This window comes from Euphorbia lathyris, chromosome 6 (genome assembly GCF_963576675.1).
Source record: "Euphorbia lathyris chromosome 6, ddEupLath1.1, whole genome shotgun sequence".
NCBI classification, from domain to species: domain Eukaryota; kingdom Viridiplantae; phylum Streptophyta; class Magnoliopsida; order Malpighiales; family Euphorbiaceae; genus Euphorbia; species Euphorbia lathyris.
The window spans coordinates 58,197,307-58,220,131 of NC_088915.1; the positions used below are offsets into that span (position 1 = coordinate 58,197,307).

Here is a 22,825-nt window from a genome sequence, read left to right on the forward strand (position 1 = left end):
TCCGAGACCGTTCTCATAAACATTAAAGACGAGGTGGAAAATACATTTTCATCCCCACCCTCCACCATTGCCACCCCTACTCCTCACCATGACTGGGCAACATGTACTCCAGAAGAGAAAGAATGATTAGAGAAAGAAAAAAGAAATTGCTAAGAAAATGAAGAGAAGGCTCTTTGAAGAAGTGATGAATAGATTCAGGGAAAATTAAAGAAGGAGTTGTAATTTTTTTTTTGGGAAAAGTACAAAAATAAACCTTGTGGTTACACCTGTTTTCGATCCGCACCCTTGTGGTTTAAAAGTTTACAAAATGGTACATTGAGGTTCATTCCGTTAGCAAACACATGCCAAATTGACTAACGGTGTTAAAAGTCAAAGGAAAAATAGTTAATTTGATCCTTATATTTATTTATTTTATAAATTAACTCCCCTTATTATCTAATTATTACAAATAAACCCAAAAATAAAAACAAAATATCAAATTCACCATCTTTCTACTTCTCTCACTTCTTTCTTCAATTTATTTTCCTTCTCTCCCTAAACACACTCACTCTCCATCTCCGTTTTCTCTCTCTAAAATATGTTTTAGTTGTACCATCATACGCTCCTCCAAGCTTAATCCAGCCAATAAATTCCTTCCAATAAATGCAATGAAAATCAACGTTGAATGTATGGAACAAAGCAAGAATCGAATTTGAAAAAGAGAAAATTGAAAAATTGCAGAAATTTCGAAAATGAATACTGAGATTCTTAAGTCTGTGATTTCCTCCTCCGGTTCTTCCGTGTTCAATTTATTCGGAGTGATAATTGTTTCAATTTGTTTTTTCTTTTAGTCCTGCTGTTGAGAATCCACCACCTCCGACTCCGATTCCGATTCCGACAGGCTCCATTGACGAACTTTTACAACAGAATCGTCGTCGTGTTTGATGTTCATCAGGATAAGGTTATTTGATTTGGATGAAGATGAGAAAACAGTTATTATTCTTTTTAGTACTGATTGTTTCAAAATAATTTCGTGTAATATTGAACAGATAGAAACGATTCTAAAACTGGCTGAGAAAAACTCTAAATCTATTAATTTGAACAATGAACAACGGCTCGTTGATGGAGGTTGGTCTCATTTTACTGCTATTTTCTTCTCCATGATCTATCTTTTTTTTTTTTAATTTAATTTACTTTTATGTTTAATAGATCTATCGATTTCACCCAAAATGTCGTTACATACGGATGTTTCTGGAGAAACGCAAAGAGAGGTAAATACATGTTCCTTACTCACACCTCTATGATAGACTACAGTATTTCTGCCATTTTTCAAAATTCTCTTCTTTCTTATGTTCTTGCTTTGTTCCACACATTCAACATTGATTTTCATTACATTTATGGGAAGGAATTTATTGGCTGGATATAAGTGGAGGAGTGCACAATGGTACGAGTAAAAAATATTTTAGAGAGAGAAAATAGAAATGGAGAGTGAGTGTTTAGAGAGAAGGAAAATAAATTAAAGAAAGAAGTGAGAGAAGTAGAAAGATGGTGAATTTGATATTTTTTTTTAAATTTTGGGGTTTGTTTGTGATAATTAGATAATAAGGAGGTTAATTTATAAAATAAATAAATATAAGGATCAAATTAACTCTTTTTCCCTTTGACTTTTAACACCGTTAGTCAATTTGGCCTGTGTTTGCTAACGGAATGAACCTCAAGATACCATTTTGTAAACTTTTAAACCACAGGGGTACTGATTGAAAACAGGTGTAACACAAGGTTTATTTTTGTACTTTTTCCATTTTTTTTATATGTTTATTAGGAGATTAGAAGTAATCCATCACTATTTTCTTGAATAAAATGCATCTTAGTGCCTCAATTTCTAATGTCATTTTACACTTACTAAAAAAAACTCAAAGCGTATATTAAAAACCCAATTAAGAATGTTCATTCTAGCTCTGTGGTTGTTTCATTTAATTTAGGGTAAATTATAAAACTGAACTAATTTGGAAACATATTTATATATGTTAAGACCGACCTTAATCATCAAGATCCATGTAAATATTATTATATGATGTAATATTTTATTGTTCACATAGCTATAAATTTTTGATTCGGAAAGAAAATTAAATTGGGAATAAAACTAAATTTTAATCAAATTGATACGGAATTTGTAATATTATTTATGTATTCAAACAGCATGGATTTTGTCAAGTGTTACAGAGAGAAGTTTGTAATATTGTATATGCATCTTTCTGGCGGATAAAAAATATATTAGAAATTATAGATTTATTTTTGGACTACAAGCATCAGATAGATATTTTTTTCTTAGATTCCATTACTGATGCAAAATCTAAATTACACATATTTAGCGACGGAATTTACGTTCTAAATTACAGACAGAAATTATATTTGATGACGGAAATTTTCGTAAATTTCTTTTTATTTTTTTTTAATTTCTCCCCTGCATGGGGTCTACGGAGCCTCCGTGATCTCTTTCCTCCCGCCCCCAAGTTCTCCATAATTTAGGAGAGTTGTTGTCGACATTGGCTTAGCGCAATAGTTGTAATCTGGGATACGGACTTCGAAGGGGAGTAACTTCCAAGTCGTCCAGCAGCATATATGTGGTCGTAAGCTAAGAGGAAATCCGGTTATGGCTTATATATGCAGATGATGAAGAATTATTGGACATTGCAATGGATGGTTGACCAAGGGATTGAGTTCCACTAGAGTCATCATCAAACATGAGTTGACGAAAAAGTTTCCGCATACCCTTGAATCTTGATTCATCTCCATAGCTTGGATCTATAACCAGTTCATGAACATCTGCTTTTCCTTGAAGCATTTTCACAACTGTAGACATCGTAGGCCTAAGCGCCGGAGACGGGTTTGTGCACAACAAACCTACTTCAATCACTCTTTCTACCTCTCCTTTCTTGAATTTGGACTCCAACCTTGGATCAACCAGCTCCATTAGGTATCCCTTTTGCTGTAGAACTTGTGCCTGAAATCAACATAACAAAGCAAAACGTTTAAACTTTAACCAGACTTCTCTAATAACTAGAGTTGTTGTTTGTCATGATTGTTAATCTTACCCAATCCAGAAGGCATACATAATTTTGGTCGGGTCTGTGTTTCATGTTTCTCTCGCCCGCCACAATTTCCAGTAATACAATCCCGAAACTGTAAACATCTGCCTTGAAGGTCAGGTGACCATATAACGCATATTCAGGAGCCATGTATCCTCTGCAATTGATTGACACTGTTATGTAAACTAGCATTCCGATTAACTGAGGTAAGAGGATGGCAAGTCAGAAATTCTCAGAAGAAATCTCACATAGTGCCAGCAATCCGGGTGCTGATATGGGTGTTTTCGTCTTCATCAAGCTTGGCCAAACCGAAATCAGATATCTTCGGATTCAGGTTCTTGTCCAGGAGTACATTACTAGTTTTGATGTCTCTATGAACAATTTTTATTGCAGATTCATCATGCAGGAAAGCCAGGCCTTTTGCTATACCTATGCAAATCTTTTGCCTTGTAGGCCAATCCAAATGCACTTGCCCTTCCTTTTCACCTATAACCGAAACATGTAATCCAAACATTTTTATAGAATTCTTGATACTCGGATTTCGTTTTCTTTCTAGATTTAGCATTATAAGTGACAGAATGAGGAGCTAAACAGTGGACTTACCGAACAAAACATGTTGAACACTGTTGTTCTCCATGTACTCATACACCAGCAGTAATTGTTTTCCTTCCACGCAGCACCCGTACAATTTGACGAGATTGGGGTGTTCTAGACCAGAAATCATGCCTATCTCAGTTACAAATTCTCGATTTCCCTGCTTTGATTTGGAAGAAAGCTGCTTAACTGCAACAGTAGTTCCATCCGATAATTTACCCTGAATGATTATGTAAGGTACATCTTTGTATTAAAGTCGAATAATAAAAAAAAATTGATGAAACTAATTGTAAGGAATGATAGAGTTGTAGTATATACTTTGAAGACAGCTCCAAAACCACCTTCTCCAATCTTGTTTGCTGGATCAAAGTTATTAGTTGCTGCTTTAATTTGTCTGAAGGTGAACCTACCGGTTAGAAGATCTAACCCTACTAACTCTGTACAAGGGACCAGAATATACAATTCATCACATTGCCTTATAGATTATAAGGCAAAAAAGTTGAAAAGAAAGAACTCAAGATTGTTCATTTGATAAGATAGTATAATAATCAAAATTAACTCTATAGTTCTTTGATCCGGCTCATATGGGTACCTGGATCCATTGGTGGCTTGCCTCGAAAACATCCTTTCCACCAAAGAATGCCAACGACAATGAAAATGAAGAACAATGGCAAAATTGTAGCTAGAAGCACGGCGGATATGTTTATTTTGCTCTCACTAGGAGGCTCAAATTCTGTGACAAATTAGATAAACAAGACATAACAACTGTCAGATTTAGAAAATATAATGTTCAAGTGCAGAAAGGCCATTTTTCATTGTATGTTATTGCCAGTTCTACATAGACACACAAGGATTACGTATTGAATAGAACAAAAACGTTAGCAGAAGAAAAGAACTTACCAGATTTGACATCTATGAGAGATACTATAGGACCATATGACGCTTTTATTGGGGCATGTGTTGTCCCCTTCCCAGCCCAGCGGAATTGGATTTCTAAAGTCCCATCATTTATTACTGCTTTAAATTCCTTAATGAGCACTTTATCTACTCCTTGAGCTTCCTTTTTTATCTCAAAATCCTTCAACACAAGTTTTCCCTACAGAATACTAATTTAATCAAAATGTTCTCAGTATTAGGCAAAGAAAACAACATGAGATAGAGTACCTGGATATAAACATCAAATATCCGTCTTCCAAGACTTTGGGAGGATCTATTGTCCCTAATAATTATCTCCACAAAGTGAAGCTTCACATCATATGTCCCATTCCCAAGGCAACGAACATAATATGTGAAGGAGAGAGGAGAAAGGCGTGCTGCTGTGTACAATTCAGAGTTGTCCATTCTGAGCACAGATACATTTTTAGCTATGTAGTCATCTGATGAAGTAGCCCCATCCCAATAGTGTCCAGTTGTACTAAGTTCCCACTGACCTCTAGTGGGAACATATTTTGCCCCACCTCCTGCCACATCATCTCCTTCGTAGGTAATGCTTCCAATTCGAGTACTTCCTCCACCACAATTTATATGCACAGCGTATTGAACTGTCAAGAAATAACAATTTAATATTGATCCAATGCTAAGCAAAGTTTTAGCAACATATGTTGTTTATCAATGAAACTACAGCTCAACAAGCTTTAAAGTAATGTTCTTTAGAGAATAATTCAAGTCCGTAGTATGCAATTTGATGCAATAGTATAAAAACCTTTTGAACACGGAAAGTTATTGAGGCACTCCACAGCTGTTCTGCAAAGATATTACAGTAAAAAGAAAATCAGGTTATGCATAAAATAAAAAGAAAAACTTAGAGAAAGAAAGAAACAAATGGACATCATTTTAAGAATAGAATGAAAAAGATAAATTAAGTTATTCAAGCCTCACTTGTTTGGCCCTCCAGAAGAGCTTTTGAACAAGTTCCTGATTGATCATGAAAGCCAAGTTTTTGAAAATATGAGTGAAGTGACATTCTTCAAATAAACAACAGAAAATGGAAAAAAAAAATGGTTCTTACAGTGTTTCTCGACAAGCAGTAGGTAAAGAACTTCGAGTAAAATTATTGTATGAAAGATCTATTGTACTGCACACAAACATCAACTCATTTTATAGCTAGGAGAGGTACCAAAAGCAAATTAATACATTATAAGAACAATTCAATGCAATTATGCAAGTAAACACCCTGCAGGGCCCGCACAAATATTTTCATTAAAATGTTAATGCTTCAACACAGTAATCTTGGATGAACACGGATTTTGTTCATATGGGAATGAAAGTTGATATATCTGGGAATGAACACAAATCCATAAACTACTTGGTGATCAGCCAAAGCTAATCCAACATCTAGTCTACAAGAAGAGTATCAGGTCCTTCAGCCATATCAAAATGAAGAATTTAATGACAGTACTAATATCGTATTATTATCAGATAAAAGAATATAACCATCAAACCCAATGAGGCGTACCACATACATCGACCATACGATTGTAACTATGCATAGATAAAAGAAATTAAGTAAAAAACAAAAAGAGCATCACATCACACCCAAATTATAAAAAAACCAAGTCAGTCAAAGATGTTTCTACAAGTTACATAATGCAATAGGGCATAAGAGAATGAACATACGTGCGAGTATTTAGTTGCTTGATCCAGTTTGGGATGGGTCCAGTAAAGGAGTTCCCTGTCAAATACCTAACAAAGGATCACCGATAATGTTATTTTATTAACAAGTTAAGTTACCACTGCAAAAGACTTTAAGAAAGAAAAGATTCTATTTGGAGGGTTTTCTGATTATTGCATTTAGATGATGCAGGAAAATTGGTAGGTGATGTTCAATGGGTTCACAGTACATAAAGAACTACAGTCTATACAAAAAGAGCTTGTGCTAATCATGCAGGCGAGTTTAGAATGCTTACATTATCTCTAAGCCTGTTAAACTATCAAAATTTGTAGCAAGATCTCCAGACATTCTGTTGAAACTGACGTCTCTGCAAGAAAACATTTTTGTTTCTTTCTTTGTAAGATACAAAGGCTGTGTAGAAATCATCATTATCATTCACACAGATAGGTCAAACGAAACGTAATAGTTCATAAGAATAATGTACAAGTGTCTAAATTTGAAGAAAGAAATTTCAACAATATTACAATAGAAACAGGGTATCTTTTAAATTAAAAGATAAGGAAAAAACGTATTACAGGGTTTTCAGTTTTCCATTTCCAGTTACATAGTATGGAAGTGGACCAGATATATTGCAGTTCCTTAACATCCTACAAAATAGAATACCTTTTAGCTCAAATAATACCGGTTAGCAAGGATTTCAGGGAATCGAAGTAAGAATGACTTACAAATACACCATGTTTTCCATGTTTTCCAAGCTAGGAAACTTAGAACCTTCCCCCCGGAGATCACTTATCCTCCTGTATAATATAGAAGAAACACATTAATTTAGACATACACATATATTCACAACCATGTTATGCAAGTAAGAGCTATTGTGTAACAGGAAACTCACAATTCAGTTAAATTATTCAATGCAGAAATACTAGAGGGAATTGGCCCTTCAAGACCACTACCTTGGATCTCACTGTTAACATTATTCAATATGATTTATAAGTTCCTCTTCAAAACAAGAGTTCTATACATTTGAATTGTCCGATACAATGAAACACGTACAGGGTCTTGAGTTGTTTCCAGTTCTGAATAAAACTGGGCAGTTTCCCGCTGAAGTTGTTACTGCTAATCCTACTGCATATGACTGCATATTAGGATCTGTCTGTATATAATATGAATAACATACTTAAGAGCTATGGTGGCTAGTACTTACAGATCTGTTAATTTGGTAATATGAGTGAGAGCAAGAGGTAGTTCTCCACTGAAATTGTTGGCATTTAGAACACTGTATTCATACAAAAGATCACTGTTACATGCTGCTGTATTCAGATAATTTAAATACTGAATTTTAGAAGAAAAGGTTCAAGGGACTGACAGATTCTCCAAGTTAACGAGTTTTCCAAGCTGTGGAGGAACATTTCCATTAAAAAGATTGTTCTCAATGCTCCTAAGAAAATGTTTTTGCTCAAGATTACCACCAACCCAATGAAATATTTAACATTAAAAAAACGGATAAGAAAAATAGAGACAGAGATAGAGCATGAATACAAGTATACAAGTGAAGTGATGTTTCCCAAGTAACTCGGAATTTGTCCTGTTAAGTGGTTCATTGCAACTGAACTGCAATATTTTGCATTTAAAAATTAGGAGTGACTATCTATTTATATAAAAGGAAAAAAATTTATTTAACCCATTCAACTTACATAAATTCCAGCTTTGTAGAAGCCCATTCAGGTGGTATATTGCCACTAAGATAGTTCTTATAGAAGTCACTGTAATAACAACAACAACAACAACAACAACCAATCGTTAGTCCCAATTGACATGATTTACAAGACAACCCAACTAATTGGTACAATTATCTTAGTCTTACAGTGTCTTAAGATGAGGTAGCTTCACAATTGATGGTGGAAGTACACCAGCGAGGTCTTGCCCTTTGAGAGATCTGTAATGCAATTAGAAACATTCCTGAATCAGTGCTACTAACAAACACTTAATTACTAATGAAGAAAACAAGATTTGGGATTGTACATGCTAACAACGTGGCATACACCATCTAGGGTTGTGCAGTTGCAGCGGATAGTATTGTTGTACAATGGTCTGTCTGAAGATTTTGGTGTCTGCCAATTTGAATCATTGCAAGGATTTACACTGAAATTCCAGTCCTTTTTCCCCATTTGTTCAGCAATTTCACGGAGAGCTTGCACTGTACAACCGTGTCAAACCCATATCAGCTTTTGAATTTTGGGACGCCTATTAATTACTATGGTCATTAAGAGCAATCTCATAAGTTTAAGGCATTACTTGGAGAAAAGATTAAATCTGTACTTCACCCAGAAGCTTAATTTTAAAAATGAAATTGGTTGCTGCTGTTAGGACCCAAATGAAAGCAGGAAGTTGAGTAAAAGGTAAATTGATCTTACCTTCATCATCAGGAAGAGACACAGACTGTGCTTCAATCTTAGCAGCTTCCCAGCAGATTAGTAATAGAAGAATAAGAAGCAGCAGAGTGTAACTGATTCTGAAACAATGACCAAATCTAGCCATTTTTCTTCCCCAATCCCTCCTTGTTCTTTCAAGGATAAAGCTTGAAAAGGTGGGTATGCTTCAAAGACCAAGCTTGATAGATTATGTCAGACAAGTCAAGTAATTTATTGAAAAAAACTAGTATGCTAGAGCTCTAGCTAACTGTATATGCTAAATGAGAAAGCAAGTGTTTAATTATATTAATCTGGAAGATTACCAAAATGGCTTTGGTTTTAAGGAACTACCAATTTAATCTCAACTTACAAAATAGAACCACTTTAATACCAAATGTTTGTAAAATGTATCAATTTAATTTTTTTTTTTTAGAAAATATCAATTTAATCTTAAATAAAGGAATTTGATATATGATATTAATTTAGCTCAAAGTTCTGTTACAAATAACTAAATTAGCTTCAAGTTAAACTAAATTGTTAGCATTTCAAAAAAGTTTAAGTTAAAATAATACTATTTTATAATTTATGGATACTTTTTCAAAAGAAACCTTGATGTCATTTTGAAACCTTATTTCATCTCGTTGTAAAACCCGTGTGACTAATAAATAGTAAAATACTGGAAAAAATGTTGATGATGTTTTGTCTGATCAAATAAGGGATATTTTTTATTAAAAATTGGGACAAAGCCAAGGCGTCCAGAATCAAATAAGGGATAAGATATAAAAATAATTCTAAAATTTACGGTCAGTAGCGATTTTACTCCTAACGTTTAAAATTTTTATAATTTTAATTTTAACGTTTGTAGCCAAGAACAATTTTACTCTTACTATTAATAGATTTGGTCAATTTGAAAAATAATTCATCAAATTGTTTTCTCAATCATTAATATTATTATCTAAACTTCATATGTGCTCATTTTATCACTTAACAGATCACAAATATACGATTAAAATTAAAAAAATATACCATCTTTTGTATGATTTGGAAAAAAAGTTCAAATATTTTACCGAATTTGTAAATCTTAATCTCCAATGCTATTATTAACTTACCAAAATATGAATTTTTTTCTAAATTTAATTGATACGCAATTTATGCAAAATGAGAAACAAAATATATATATAAACCATAATGATGCCTGAAATTGATGTAATGTCATTCATCTGTTAGATGTGAAATTGCTCCTAAATCATTAGATGTATTTTTTTCACTTTATCACATCAAATAGCTTTATTTATTCATAAAAAAAAATAGCTTTATTTATATTATAATTAAACTTGATATCAAATTTAGTAGAAATGCAAAACGTGAATGAGTGTACCCTAAAATCTAGTTGAAATTGGGATACAGCAAAACTATGATTATGGTTTATGATTTATAAGCTTAGTTTGTTGTCATATTATATTATATTATATTAAAGAAGTAGATATTTCTTAATTCTTCTTCTTTTTCTAAGTCAACGAATATTTATAGTCAAAAAAATCGCTTGTACTTGTTTTATTTTTGTTTTCTCTCTACTTGTTGAATAAGTATTACTATTATATATTAAAAAGTACAGAGGAACACATTTGGTTTATTGATTGTAAATTAGAGTGAACCAGTTATTCAAATACCTAGAATTAATTGATCAACAACATCACATTGCTAAAAACTGGAATACAAGCAAGGTTCGACTAAAGTTATGATCGGTGACGGAACCAGGACCCCAGATGATCCGGGGTCAAACATATCAGTAAAAAAAATTCAAAATGTAAAAAAAAAAAAAAATCAAAATTAACTGTGCGGTTGACGGTAAATTTTCAAAGTCCAACCCGTTACGGTTGGGCAAAACTTTTTTAACCTACAACGCGTTAAAACTGTAAAAATATTATTATTATTATTTTAGAAACTAGCACTGAACTAATAGAAAATTAAAGGCAAAAAGCATCCTGAGACCCCTGATCTTTCATTGTTTGGTGCATTAAGCTCTCGATCTTTTATTTAGACACATTGAGCCCCTGATCTTTCACCATTTGGTGCATTAAGCCTTCGATCTTTCATTTAGACACATTGAGCCCTTGATCTTTCATATATGGGTGTATTAGGTCCTTCCATAAATCAATTAATATATAGGTTTATTAAGGGCATGTTTGGTGTGACAACAAATGATGTTCTAAAAATAACAAATTCTAAAATAAAAAATATATTATATAAATTAATAAAAATAATTTAAATAAAAAATTAAAAATTTATTGAACACAATAAAACCTTGTTTTCGATAATTATGTTCTAAAAATAAAAAAGGGTAAATTCCAAAAAAAACCTCTGTGGTTTGATGTTGTTCCAAAAAAACCTTTGTGGTTTGTTATTACAAAAAAAAAGGACTGTGGTTTGCGCCGTTACCCGAAAAACGGAAAATGGCTTAACGGTGTTAAATTGCTGACGTGGCATAGGGGTAAGGTTGGAAATTCGAATTTTTTTATTTTTTTATTTTTTCCCTTTCTTCTTCTTCTTCTTCTTCTTCTTCTTCTTCTTCTTCTTCTTCTTCTTCTTCTTTTTTTTCTTCCATTCTTTTTTTTTTAATTTCTGATTTCCAAAGAAATCTGAAATTTCCGAAATCTGGAATCCAAATTTCGGAAATTTCCAGATTTGGAAAAACGATTTTTTTTTCTTTTTTATTTCTTCTTCTTCTTCTTCTTCTTCTTCTTCTCTCTCCTCTCCTCTTCTTCTTTCTTCTTCCTCTCTTCTCTCCTCTTCTTCCTTCTTCTTCTTCCTCCTCCTCCTTCTTCTTTTTTTTCTTCCATTCTTTTTTTTTAATTTCTGATTTCCAAAGAAATCTGAAATTTCCGAAATCTGGAATCCAAATTTCGGAAATTTCCAGATTTCCGTCAGAAAATCTGGAAAATTTCCAGATTTCTGGAAATTTTCCAGAAATCTGGAATTTTCCAGATTTCTTTTAATAATTCCAAAAACTATTTTTTTTATGTAGTTTTACTGTAGATTTGTTTTAACGGAATTAGATTAAGAATCTAATATATTTATATGAAAGATCAGATACTAAACCCACTAAAAAAGGAACAATCAAGGATCTGAAGGTGGTTTTACCATAATTAAGTTGTATCTTATCTATCTAGTTCAATTATAAAAGGGTAAATTGGGAATATCACCCACAATTGGCCTTCTTTAAAGTGGAGAGGACAAAACAGAGACAGAAGACATAAACTGTATTGGGAATAATAAAAAAGCAGAGAGAATTTTCAAATTTAAAAAAGAAAAGAAGCCCCAAAATAGAAAGACAAAATGGGAGACATAGTTCTTTATGTAGATGAATTGCAATCAAATTGCGCAGTATCTCACTGTAGAATCTGCCATGAAGCTGAATTCGAAACCTGCAAGCCCTTATAAGGAAGAAGACCTTAGAAATCTGGAAATTTCAGAAACTTAAAAAAAAAAGAAAAAAAAGAAGGTAGAAGAAGAAGGAGGAAGAAGAAGAAGGAAGAAGAAGGAAGAAGGAAGAAAAAAGAAGAAGGAGAAGAAGAAGGAGGAAGAAGAAAGAAGAAGGAAGAAGGAAGAAGGAGGAAGGAGAAGAAGAAGAAGATGAGAGAGAAAAAAATAAAAAAATAAAAAAAATTCGAATTTCCAACCTTAACATTGTGCCACGTCAGTAATTTAACACCGTTAAGCCATTTTCCGTTTTTCGGATAACGGCGCAAACCACAGTACTTTTTTTTGTAATAACAAACCACAATGGTTTTTTTGGAACAACATCAAAGCACAGAGGTTTTTTTTGGAATTTACCCAATAAAAAATAATGTTAAAATTGAAGCTCATTTTGTGGAAATAAGAAGGGTAATTTTATCAATAACAAGTAACTACAAACAACTGTTCATGAAAAGAGCTTTTCGTGAAAAGCTCCAAAATGTTGCAGTGTCCAGAGAAAATGCGAAACGCTGCAGTTATATAAACCTAACCAAACATGCCCTTAATAAACCTATATATTAATTGATTTACTGAAGGGCCTAATGCACTCATATATGAAAGATCAATGGCTCAATGTGTCTAAATGAAAGATCGAGGGCTTAATGCACTAAATGATGAAAGATCATGGGCTTAATGTGTCTAAATAAAAGATCGAGGGCTTAATGCACCAAACAATGAAAGATCAGGGCCCCAGGATGCTTTTTGCCAAAATTAAACATGTTAAAGTAAGCATCCTTAACCATCTCATCTACCTTTAAAAATTAAAATAATACTACATAGAGTTAATATAATTCTCTCAAAAGACACCATTACTTTAAAAAAAATTCTCAATTCTCCGGCGGCCTACCGGGGTTCGAGCCCACCCCAACCTTCTGGTTCCGCCCCTGGTTATGATTAGCCTTTAACTTGGTTAAACGATTTCATGATATGGTATCAGGTCCTTTTGAACCAAACAGTCATATGATGAAATAGATCAGTGTTGTATATGTTGCAAATCTAGGAACATTTGCTTATATGATTGAACCAACTTGAGCTTTTGGTTTCATGTCAGTTTTTTTAGCTTGAAATACTACTACTCTGTGTAAGTTTATCCATATAATACATTTTCAATTATTAAAAATTCACCAAATTGAATAGATCATGTGTGAAATGATTTAGCATCACATTATATCTGAACTAACTGTTCTTAATTCTTAAACATTAAATAATCTTAAAAACCCAATCCAAAGTCACCTTATATTTGGGCTTTTGTTCATTGTAGAACTTGCAATTACTACATCCTCTGGCCCTATTCTTCTCATAATTGACACATTACAAAAGTTCCATCTGAAACTTTATTCTGTTTCATTCATCCAAGAACATGGTTTCATTTATTTTTCAACACTATCAGCTCAAAGAAAAATTTAATTTTAGTATACATATTTCTATTTTCTGTATCTGTTGTTTCTTTTCAAACTAACACCTGTATGTTTTACAGGATTTTGCAATAGAATATGAGTCTAATTCCACCTTAAAAGGTACCTTGTCTCACTATTAATAATGTCACATTAATGTGAAATATTTAACGCATCTCGCATTCTTAGGACTAAACGAGTGACTCAGCATCCGAAGGACTTTGATGGTTGTAATGCATAAACTAATTAGGCTGGGATAGAATCCGGATTGAATGGATAAAGGTCCTGATAACCAGAAGTAGATGATGAAGCTGCTGCCCATATTGCATTTGATGAATGAGCAACGGACCGAGTTTCGCTTGAGTTGTTTTGCATCAAAATTTGGTCATACTGTTTCTTTAGGGCTGCAGAAGACAATTCATTGATAGAGCCAGAGCCAGAGCCAGAGAAAGTAGTATCCATTGGTTGTTCATAAACATCAATGTGGCTTTCAAGCATACTTATTACTGCAGACATTGTAGGCCTAAGTGCAGCTGATGCATTAGTGCATAGCAATGCTATCTCAATCACTCTACATACTTCTTCTTCATCAAACTTACATTCCAATCTTGGATCAACCATCTCCATTAGATTCTTCTCTTGCTTTAGAACAAGTGCCTGAAATAAATCATGCCAAAAATTAACAACTAAAACCCATCTTAACTCAATGTAACCCTTAAAAAAAACTGTCTTTTTCTTACCAAATCTACAAGGCAAATGGTATTCTTATCCGGTCCGCGTTTCATGTTGCTTCTGCCTGCAACAATTTCTAATGCCACAACTCCAAAACTGTAAACATCTGCCTTATAGCTTAAGTGACCCCATAATGCATATTCCGGTGCCATGTATCCTCTGCAACAACAATAATGATCAAACATTGAATATTAATACCTAAATGGAGTAAAAAAAAAGGTAGTTAGCAATAGCATACATAGTGCCTGCAATTCTGGTGCTGATATGTGTGTTATCTTCTTCGTCAAGCTTGGCCAATCCAAAATCGGATATCTTTGCATTTAAATCCTTATCAAGAAGTACATTTGTTGCTTTTATGTCCCTATGGACAATCTTTAAGGTGGATTCTTCATGGAGAAAAACCAGGCCTCTGGCTATGCCAACACAAATCTTGTGCCTAGTTGGCCAGTCCAGTACTATCACCTCCCCTTCCCTTTCACCTATTATATAATCAATAAACATTACTCAATAAAAGTTTATGCATTATTTTGGATTGAAGAAGTGAATCTCACCAAATAAATTATGTGCAAGACTGTTGTTTTCCAGGTATTCATATACCAACAGTAATTGACTCCCTTCAACACAACATCCATATAATTTAACAAGATTTGGGTGTTGTGAAGCAGAAATGAGGCCTATTTCGTTCACAAATTCTCGGTTTCCCTGTCTCGATTTTGAAGAAAGCTGCTTAACTGCAATTTCAGTGCCATCTGCTAAGATTCCCTGTAATCATATATAATTTTAATGTAATTGCTTGAGTAGAGTAGAGAATAAGAACAAAAAAGAATGATAATGTACTAACTTTGTAGACAGGTCCAAAACCACCTTCACCAATCTTGTTTTTTGGATTGAAGTTATCAGTGGCAGCTTTGATTTGTCTGAAGGTGAACATTCCAGTTTGAAAATCTAAACCTGCTAGTTCTGCATGTCAAATTAAGGAAACACAGACACTCAACTCAATTCTTAAGTTATAAAAAAGAAAAGTATGTTGTATGTATGTATGATATGAACTACCTTTTTCCAGTTGTGTCCTACCACCCAAATAACATTTCCAGTAAACAATGCCTGCAACGATGATAGTAAAAAACAATGGCAAAATTACAGCTGCCGATACTTTTAAATTCTTTTTCATGCTCTCATTAGGAAGGTTGAACTCTGCACAAAATGAGATGGAGAAACTATATGTATGTCAAGTTAGTTATTCAGAAGGTAGCATTAATTTAAAGTAATTAAGAGGTAAAAGAAGATGGACATACCAGATTTGACATCAATTGCAGATATCAGAGGACCATAAGTTCCTTTCTTTGGGGAAGTTGTTGTTCCTTTCCCAACCCAACGAAAATTGATGTCTAAATTCCCATCATTAACTCTAATTCCTTTGAATTTCTTAATTATCACTTTATCAACTCCTCCTGCTTCCTTTTTTATCTCAAAATCCTTCAACATAAGTATCCCCTACACTCCACAATTATATATTTTATTCAATCAAAACATGTTCTATATGATCAATCTAACAAACAATTAAATGATTACCTGAATATAAACATCAAAAATCCGTCTTCCAAGACTGCTGAAGGATTTATTATCCCTAATTATGATCTCGGCAAAGTGAAGGCTGACATTATAATTACCATTTGCTAGACAACGCACATAATATGTGAGAGATAGAGGGGACAGACGAGCTCTTGTGTACAATTCGGAGTTTTCCATTGACAAGGCCGACGCATTTTTAGCTATGTATAAATCTAGTGAAATTCTACCCGAAACATCCCAAAAATGTCCAGTGCTGCTAAATTCCCAATCAGCTTTGGTTGGAAAATATTTTGCTGGACCTCCTTGCTCTTCATCTGCATCATACCCCATTTTTCCAACGCTGGTTTTTCCTCCTCCACAGTTTATATGCACTGAAGTTTTTGGTACTACATACATATATAAGATTCCTATATGTTAATTCCCAACTTTAACTTTAAAACCAATAGATTATGCTGCTTTGAAGTATAATTTATTAACCTTTTGAACAACGGAGAAGACCCAGGCACTCTGCAGCCATTCTAGAAAAGTAAGCTGATGTTAAAACAAAAATCTATACAACCAGAAAGAAGCAAATGTACTTAAGGTTATGGAAGCTCACGTGTTGTTCGATCCCGAAGAGCTTTTGAATAAGTTCCTGATGAAGAAGAAACCAAATTAATGTATCATATAATTTAATGACACAAAAAAGGGTTAGAAAATATGTAACGAAGTTCTTACAATGTTTCTCGACATGTAGGTAGCATGGAACGTCTGGTAAAATTGTTGTAAGAAAGATCTATTGGACTACAAACAAATATTTATACATTTAAAAACTTATTATACCATACCATTGAAGTTTAATATCTATTTGTTTGTCCATAAAAAAAAGTAGAAATTAGAAATTAAGAAATACTTCTTACTCCTAAAGAAAGAAAATAATATAAACAACTTACAAACTTCGATCGTTGATCCAGTTTGGGATGTCTCCTGTTAGCTGGTAGTTCGTGAGATACCTATACATAAATCAATGGTATTATTTAGCTTCTAACCTATAATAAAGTTTATTGTGTGTCATCTAACTTATTATTATTTTGTGACATTTAGCCGCTTATATATAGCCATCAATCAATTTAGTAGATGGAAATTAGTGCGTTAGGGTTAATATGCTTACATGTTCTCCAGTTTTGTTAGAGCAGAGAAATCCTTTGGAAGATCTCCAGATAATCTATTGAAACTAAGATCTCTGGAATTAAAGACCAAAAATATATATATATATATATATATATATATATATAAAGTTAATATTAACAGCTATATATGTTATGTAGAGAATGAATTGACAGTAAGGATAGAGAAGCTTGCAATGTTTTCAATTTGGGCATCTGTGTTACATAGTCAGGGATGCGTCCAGATATATTGCAATTTCTCAACATTCTGCAATTAATACGTAATAATTATTAGTGTATTCTGATTTTATTTGTTTATATATATATATTGCATCCAAATCCAAATGAAATGACTCACAAAAGTTTCATGTATTTCATATTCTGCAAGTCTGGAAAAGCAGAACCTTCCCCAGCTTGTAAGTCACTTATCCTCCTAAACCCCAACATAAACACTTCTTAATTAAACATTACAATTAATTAAATGACATATCTTAATTATTAGAAGGTAATAATTAACTCACAGATCAGTTAAGTTATTCAATGAAGAAATGTTGGAGGGAATGGGTCCTTCAAGACCACTACTTTGGATCACACTGCAAATTAGAATTAATTTATTTCTATAGTTGCTTCCTAATTAAAAAATGAAAACAAATTAATTAATGTAAAATTTGAGATAGAATGCACAAACAGTGTGTCCATTTGTTTCCAGCTCTCAATAAAACTTAGGTATTTTTCCACTGAAATTGTTACTGCTAATTCTACTGCAAGTTTAATGCAAACACATTTAATAGGTATTAGTACATAAAAATAAAATAATAATATTAAGTGTCAAATTAAAATTTAGATACAAACGAGAATAATATTTCTAAAATAATACTAACTTCGTTTCATATTACATATCGTTTTAGAGAGTTGTATAGAAATTAATGATATTAGAGAAAAGACATTGTTGCCCCTTATTTATTGATTCCACTACATATTTATCCTATAATAAGTCTATTTTTCTAATTAATTTTCATAAATCCACATTTTATAGCAGAAAAAAAAAAAGATGACTTGACGTGCACTAATCATATAAAATGATATGTATAATGAAACAAAAAAAAAGAGTATCTAGAAAGACATGTAATATGAAACGGAAGTAGTAGTATTTTAATATTTTTATTTTTATATACTAAATATTTGAATTATATTTTTTATTAAAATTGGATTGGAGAGAGAAAGACATGCTGAGAATTTTTTTCTTCTAAAAAAATAAAAAAATATAATAGTTTAAAATAATAAATTTTAAGTGTAAAAATAAATTTTAGGTATCAAATGTAAACATGATAAAGTTTAGATAGAAAATATATATTTACCTTTAAATAAATAAATGGTTAAGATGCAAAAATAATTTTAATGTTGACGGTCAATAGCAAACTTACCTCTAATGTTGGCACGTCAGTTATATCATTATAACACACAGATATTTTCTTCTTTATTCCGCATTAATTTTATAATCATTGTTTCTAAAAAAAAAGAATTTCATATTTTTTGTGATTTAGTAGTACAATTGAACATTAATATTTTTAAATTTGGTGAATTTTTTGAAATTTTTTTATCAACTTCATACAAAGTTTAGATGACAAGATTCCTGACTACTAAGATAACTCAGTGAATATTTTTTAAATTGGCCTAACTTATCAACGTTATGGATAAAATTGTTATTGGCTGTTAAAAATGTAAAATTGCACAATTTCAGATATTATAGATAAAAACTATTTGAATATAACAAAAAGAATGATCTTACAATGTATTATTTAAAATACAAAACTAAAAATGTATTAGATAATAATGTAATATCCTAAATAATAATAATAAAGAATTAGATGGGATAGTGTAAAATAAGAACTTACAATTCTGCTAATTTGGTCAACTTAGTAAGAGCTTGCGGTAACTTGCCTGAGAGATTGTTGGCATTAAGAGTACTGCATGCATATTCAATAAAGGGAGACAGAAAACAACAAAACAACTATTAAATAAGTAATCTATAAATAAATTTATACAATCAGCTAATCAAATCAACTAATTAAACCAGTTAATAAAAAATAATAACTAACAGTTTAATGTACGCTAAGAGCTAATATCAATATAAGTTTAGTGCTCGGTTGTTTCTATTTATTGGAACTGCTTTTTGCATTTCAATACTAAATAGGTGATAGAAAGTATTTGGTAAAATTTTGAAACAGTTGCTTTTTGTCGAAAAAAACAAATAATATCTATTTTTTTTTATCAGTAAACAGAAAACAGCAACAATTATCAACAAACAGGAACAGTTGAAACAAACGGATGGTTAAAAACATATACTAACAAATAAGTTTAGTAGAGGCGGAAATCAATTAAATTGTTTTGCATAAAAGACTCAGGTTTCCCTTTTTTTTTCTTTTTTTTTTGTACATGTACCCTTTCAAAAAAATTTGAATTTTCTTAATTTGTATTTTCAATTTATTAAATATTTTTTAAATTATTTAATTTCTATTACTATTATATATAGTAATATATTCATTAGAATATTAGTAATTTCTGATGAGGCAAATAACCGAGCCCACAAAGCAGAATGTAAAGCCCAACAGCCATATTAATGGGCTGGTTCAAACCCGGCTCACGTTCAAAGGTCTTTTATAACAACCCCACAAAAAAGAAATCTTATCTCCATTAATTTCTATATAAATTTCTACTTTTTCTTCGTTGAAGAATATAAATTTCTACTTTTGGTTTCTATATCATTTAATAAATTTTTCTATATCATTTACTAATTTCTATATTTAATATATAATTTTATTAAATTAATCTATTATTTTTTATATTAAATAAAATCTTAATTAGATTTTTTTTAAACATATTAATTAGATTATTAATTAATCCAGATTTTTATATATTTATATTCTTTAACATTCATTTTTTATATTGTTGAAATTTATATATATATTTTGTATATATATTAATTAATATCATTGAAATTTGCAACGAAATGACTTTGAATTATCGAAATTGTTTGGCTCGGTTTGCAGTTTTTTTAATCACTAGGTAGAACATGGCTAACCCTGGATATAGATTAAGAGCGTTGTCGTTCAAGAGTCCGGGATCAAAATGTCTAAATTTATTTGTTTTACTATATATATATATATATATATATATATATTAAGTTTTTATTATAAATTTAGTTATAATATTCATTTAAGTTTAAAAGGAGACTAAATAATATGATATTTTAGGACTAAAATTGGCGTATATTTTAAACTTTTAAGTACAATTTTTTTTCTTACTAATAACCACTTATCTCTTATTTTGCCTAGAGCTCATAAAATATCAGAACCAACCCTGACACAAGAAATATCGCGAAAATTCTGTTTGCAATTTGTGGAAAATAGGAAATGAAAATTAAAGCAAAATTGTTAAAATGAGTTTAGGGTTTTGGAGAGCGTTGGAAATATTCGAGTATGGATTGAATATAAAATCCGTCCGTGAATGGAGCAAATTAGATCCATTAAAAGGGAAGGAGGTTAGAGTTTTTCCTAACTACCCCTTATAAATAGATAACTTATTCTTTATTAATAACTTAATCATTCTGGCAACTTAAGACACAAAAAGTTTGCATCTCTCTCCCTCATAATATGTGTCGCCACCCTCTCTCTCAAGTGCAATCTTAGCTTGTGGACCTATCGTTTCTTTTCTCGATTAACTTTGACGTAGTCAAATCGTGACCGGTAATATAAAAATCATAATTTAACTTTTTTTTAATCAATCATAATTTAACTTTTAATTAACAAAAAGTAAAGTGAAAGGAAAGATTGTTGGAACTAACAGATTAACCAAATTAGTTAGGTTTCCGAGCTCAGGAGGAACAGTTCCATTAAAAAGATTGTTCTCAATACTCCTGAAAAAAGACATTGTTGCTCAAAATTAGCATTAATCCAAGAAATTAATTAACAAAATGTGGAAAAAAAGTGATTAAGCATTATTAATTTAATTTTGTACAAGTAGACAAGCGAGGTGATGTTTCCTAAATATTTTGGAAGCGGTCCTGTTAAACGGTTCACACCGAGAGACCTGTAAATAATTAATAAATATGGAATTATTAACAAATTAAGAGTAATTTAATTTAATTTAAGTTAATTAGTCATCTGCTTACAAATATTCCAGCTTCGTGGAAGCCCATTCGACAGGTATATTTCCACTAAGGTAGTTACGAGTTAGATCACTGCAATAAAAATCAAATAAATATAATTTTAATTGGAAAAAAAAGTGAGCTGCTAAATACCGTTCCCAAATTACTTATCACCGTCCCCATTAGACTTTTGTTGCCTTTCTTATAATTTTGATCTAAAACTGAAAATTCTCTCTCCAAAATCATGAACCCGAACAACAATAATTGAAATTATGAAAATAATTGATGTGTGACAACCCGAACCCCGAAAATGAATGATTACAAGTTGGAAACATTAAAATTTATATTTTTTTTATCAAATAACTCATGAAAATAATACATCTTTTTTATGACGATTTTGCATTTTTCGTCACAAAAAATTGGAGAATTTTTCATTTTTCGTCATAAAAAATTGAACGATTTAATATTTTTCGTCACTAAAAATTGGAGAATTTTTCAATTTTCAAAATTTGGTCTAAACGGATGGCACATTCCTCCCGGCCCATGGCGGGAACAGATGGCGCATTCCCCCCGGCCTATGGTGGGGGCGGATGCGCTATCTGTTTAGGCCAAATTTTGAAATTTTCTCTCAAAAAAAATTTCCCAGCTTTGCAATTTTTTTACGCAAAGAACAAAATTGTCCAAATAAGGTGGTGATAAGTAATTTAAGGGCGATAAATAGCAAAACCAAAAAAAAATGAATGAAATTGAAAAATATCATACAGTTTCTTTAGGTAAGGTAACTTCACAATTGACGGAGGAAGCACACCACCAAGATTTTGCCCTTTCAGATACCTTTTGATACAAGATAAAAAAAAATGTAAACAATATCATTAAAAAATAAATAATGGTAAAATTGAGAGAAATGAGTATAATTTTCAAATAATAAAGTAAAGGTTGAAATAAAGTAAAATTACATCTCAGTAATATGGCAGTTGCTATCCGGTGGATATGTACAATCGCAGATGACACTATTGTTGAAAGTAACGTTTTTCAATTTTGGCGTGTTCCAACTCAACTCGTTACTGCATGGATCTACGTTGAAATTCCAATCTAGTTTGCCCACTTCAACGGCAATTTCTCGTAGAGCATCCACTATATAGTACATACAATATTAATTTATAGAAAAACAAATTAAATTATATATTAATTTCATTAATTACCTTCCTCCTTAGCAGTAAGAAGAGCCACGTCACCCTTAGTAGGCTGCATCATGCACATAAGAAATAAAGGAATTAAGAACCTCATGCTCTTCTTCCTTAACAATGATATTATCATCTTCTTACAACTTGTATATGTATATATTAGTATTTGCTTAATAGAGTGGTATATATATCATATTATTTGTAGACTTTTCTCTTCAAAAAAAGTTGTAGACTTTTAGTAGAAGACTTGGGTTGACTTAATTAGTCATTTCAGACAAATTAACATGTGGACCATTACTATATTGATGTGTGGACCATTGTCTGGTTAGCTTTTAATTTGGAATCTTTTTTCAAATTATATAATTAATTCTTCAAGTCTTACGTGTCATAATAGAGTGAAGATTTGTATAAGATGAAGCAGGTATAGCAAATTTAAAACAAGTTTATGGTT

At 31.7% G+C, this 22,825-nt stretch overlaps 1 protein-coding gene and 1 pseudogene across 1 annotated transcript; both read right to left on the bottom strand.

Moving 5' to 3' along the window:
• Positions 1-2,288: 2,288 nt before the first annotated feature.
• Positions 2,289-8,967, bottom strand: LOC136232995 (probable leucine-rich repeat receptor-like serine/threonine-protein kinase At3g14840). The gene is made up of 24 exons (XM_066022502.1): positions 8,688-8,967; positions 8,296-8,470; positions 8,138-8,209; positions 7,968-8,036; positions 7,813-7,884; positions 7,640-7,711; positions 7,478-7,549; positions 7,327-7,398; positions 7,166-7,237; positions 6,999-7,070; positions 6,849-6,920; positions 6,569-6,640; positions 6,279-6,344; positions 5,671-5,736; positions 5,541-5,576; positions 5,365-5,405; positions 4,827-5,203; positions 4,563-4,758; positions 4,255-4,395; positions 3,981-4,099; positions 3,672-3,882; positions 3,317-3,554; positions 3,075-3,225; positions 2,289-2,983 (listed from the first exon to the last, which is right to left on the bottom strand). Exons 1-24 carry the CDS (start codon positions 8,809-8,811, stop codon positions 2,615-2,617), a joined length of 3,027 nt encoding a protein of 1,008 aa, XP_065878574.1. The 5' UTR covers positions 8,812-8,967; the 3' UTR covers positions 2,289-2,614.
• Positions 8,968-13,503: 4,536 nt separating this feature from the next.
• On the bottom strand, positions 13,504-22,526 carry LOC136232994 (probable leucine-rich repeat receptor-like serine/threonine-protein kinase At3g14840; annotated as a pseudogene).
• Positions 22,527-22,825: the final 299 nt, after the last annotated feature.

Coding starts and splice junctions, on each gene's coding strand:
- LOC136232995 (XM_066022502.1), bottom strand. CDS start 8,811: ATGGCTAGATTTGGTCATTGTTTCAGAATCAGTTACACTCTGCTGCTT. Junction 6,345..6,568: donor TTAACAGGCTTAGAGATAAT/GTAAGCATTCTA, acceptor ATCCTTTGTTAG/GTATTTGACAGGGAACTCCT. Junction 5,737..6,278: donor AAGCAACTAAATACTCGCAC/GTATGTTCATTC, acceptor GTTTGTGTGCAG/TACAATAGATCTTTCATACA.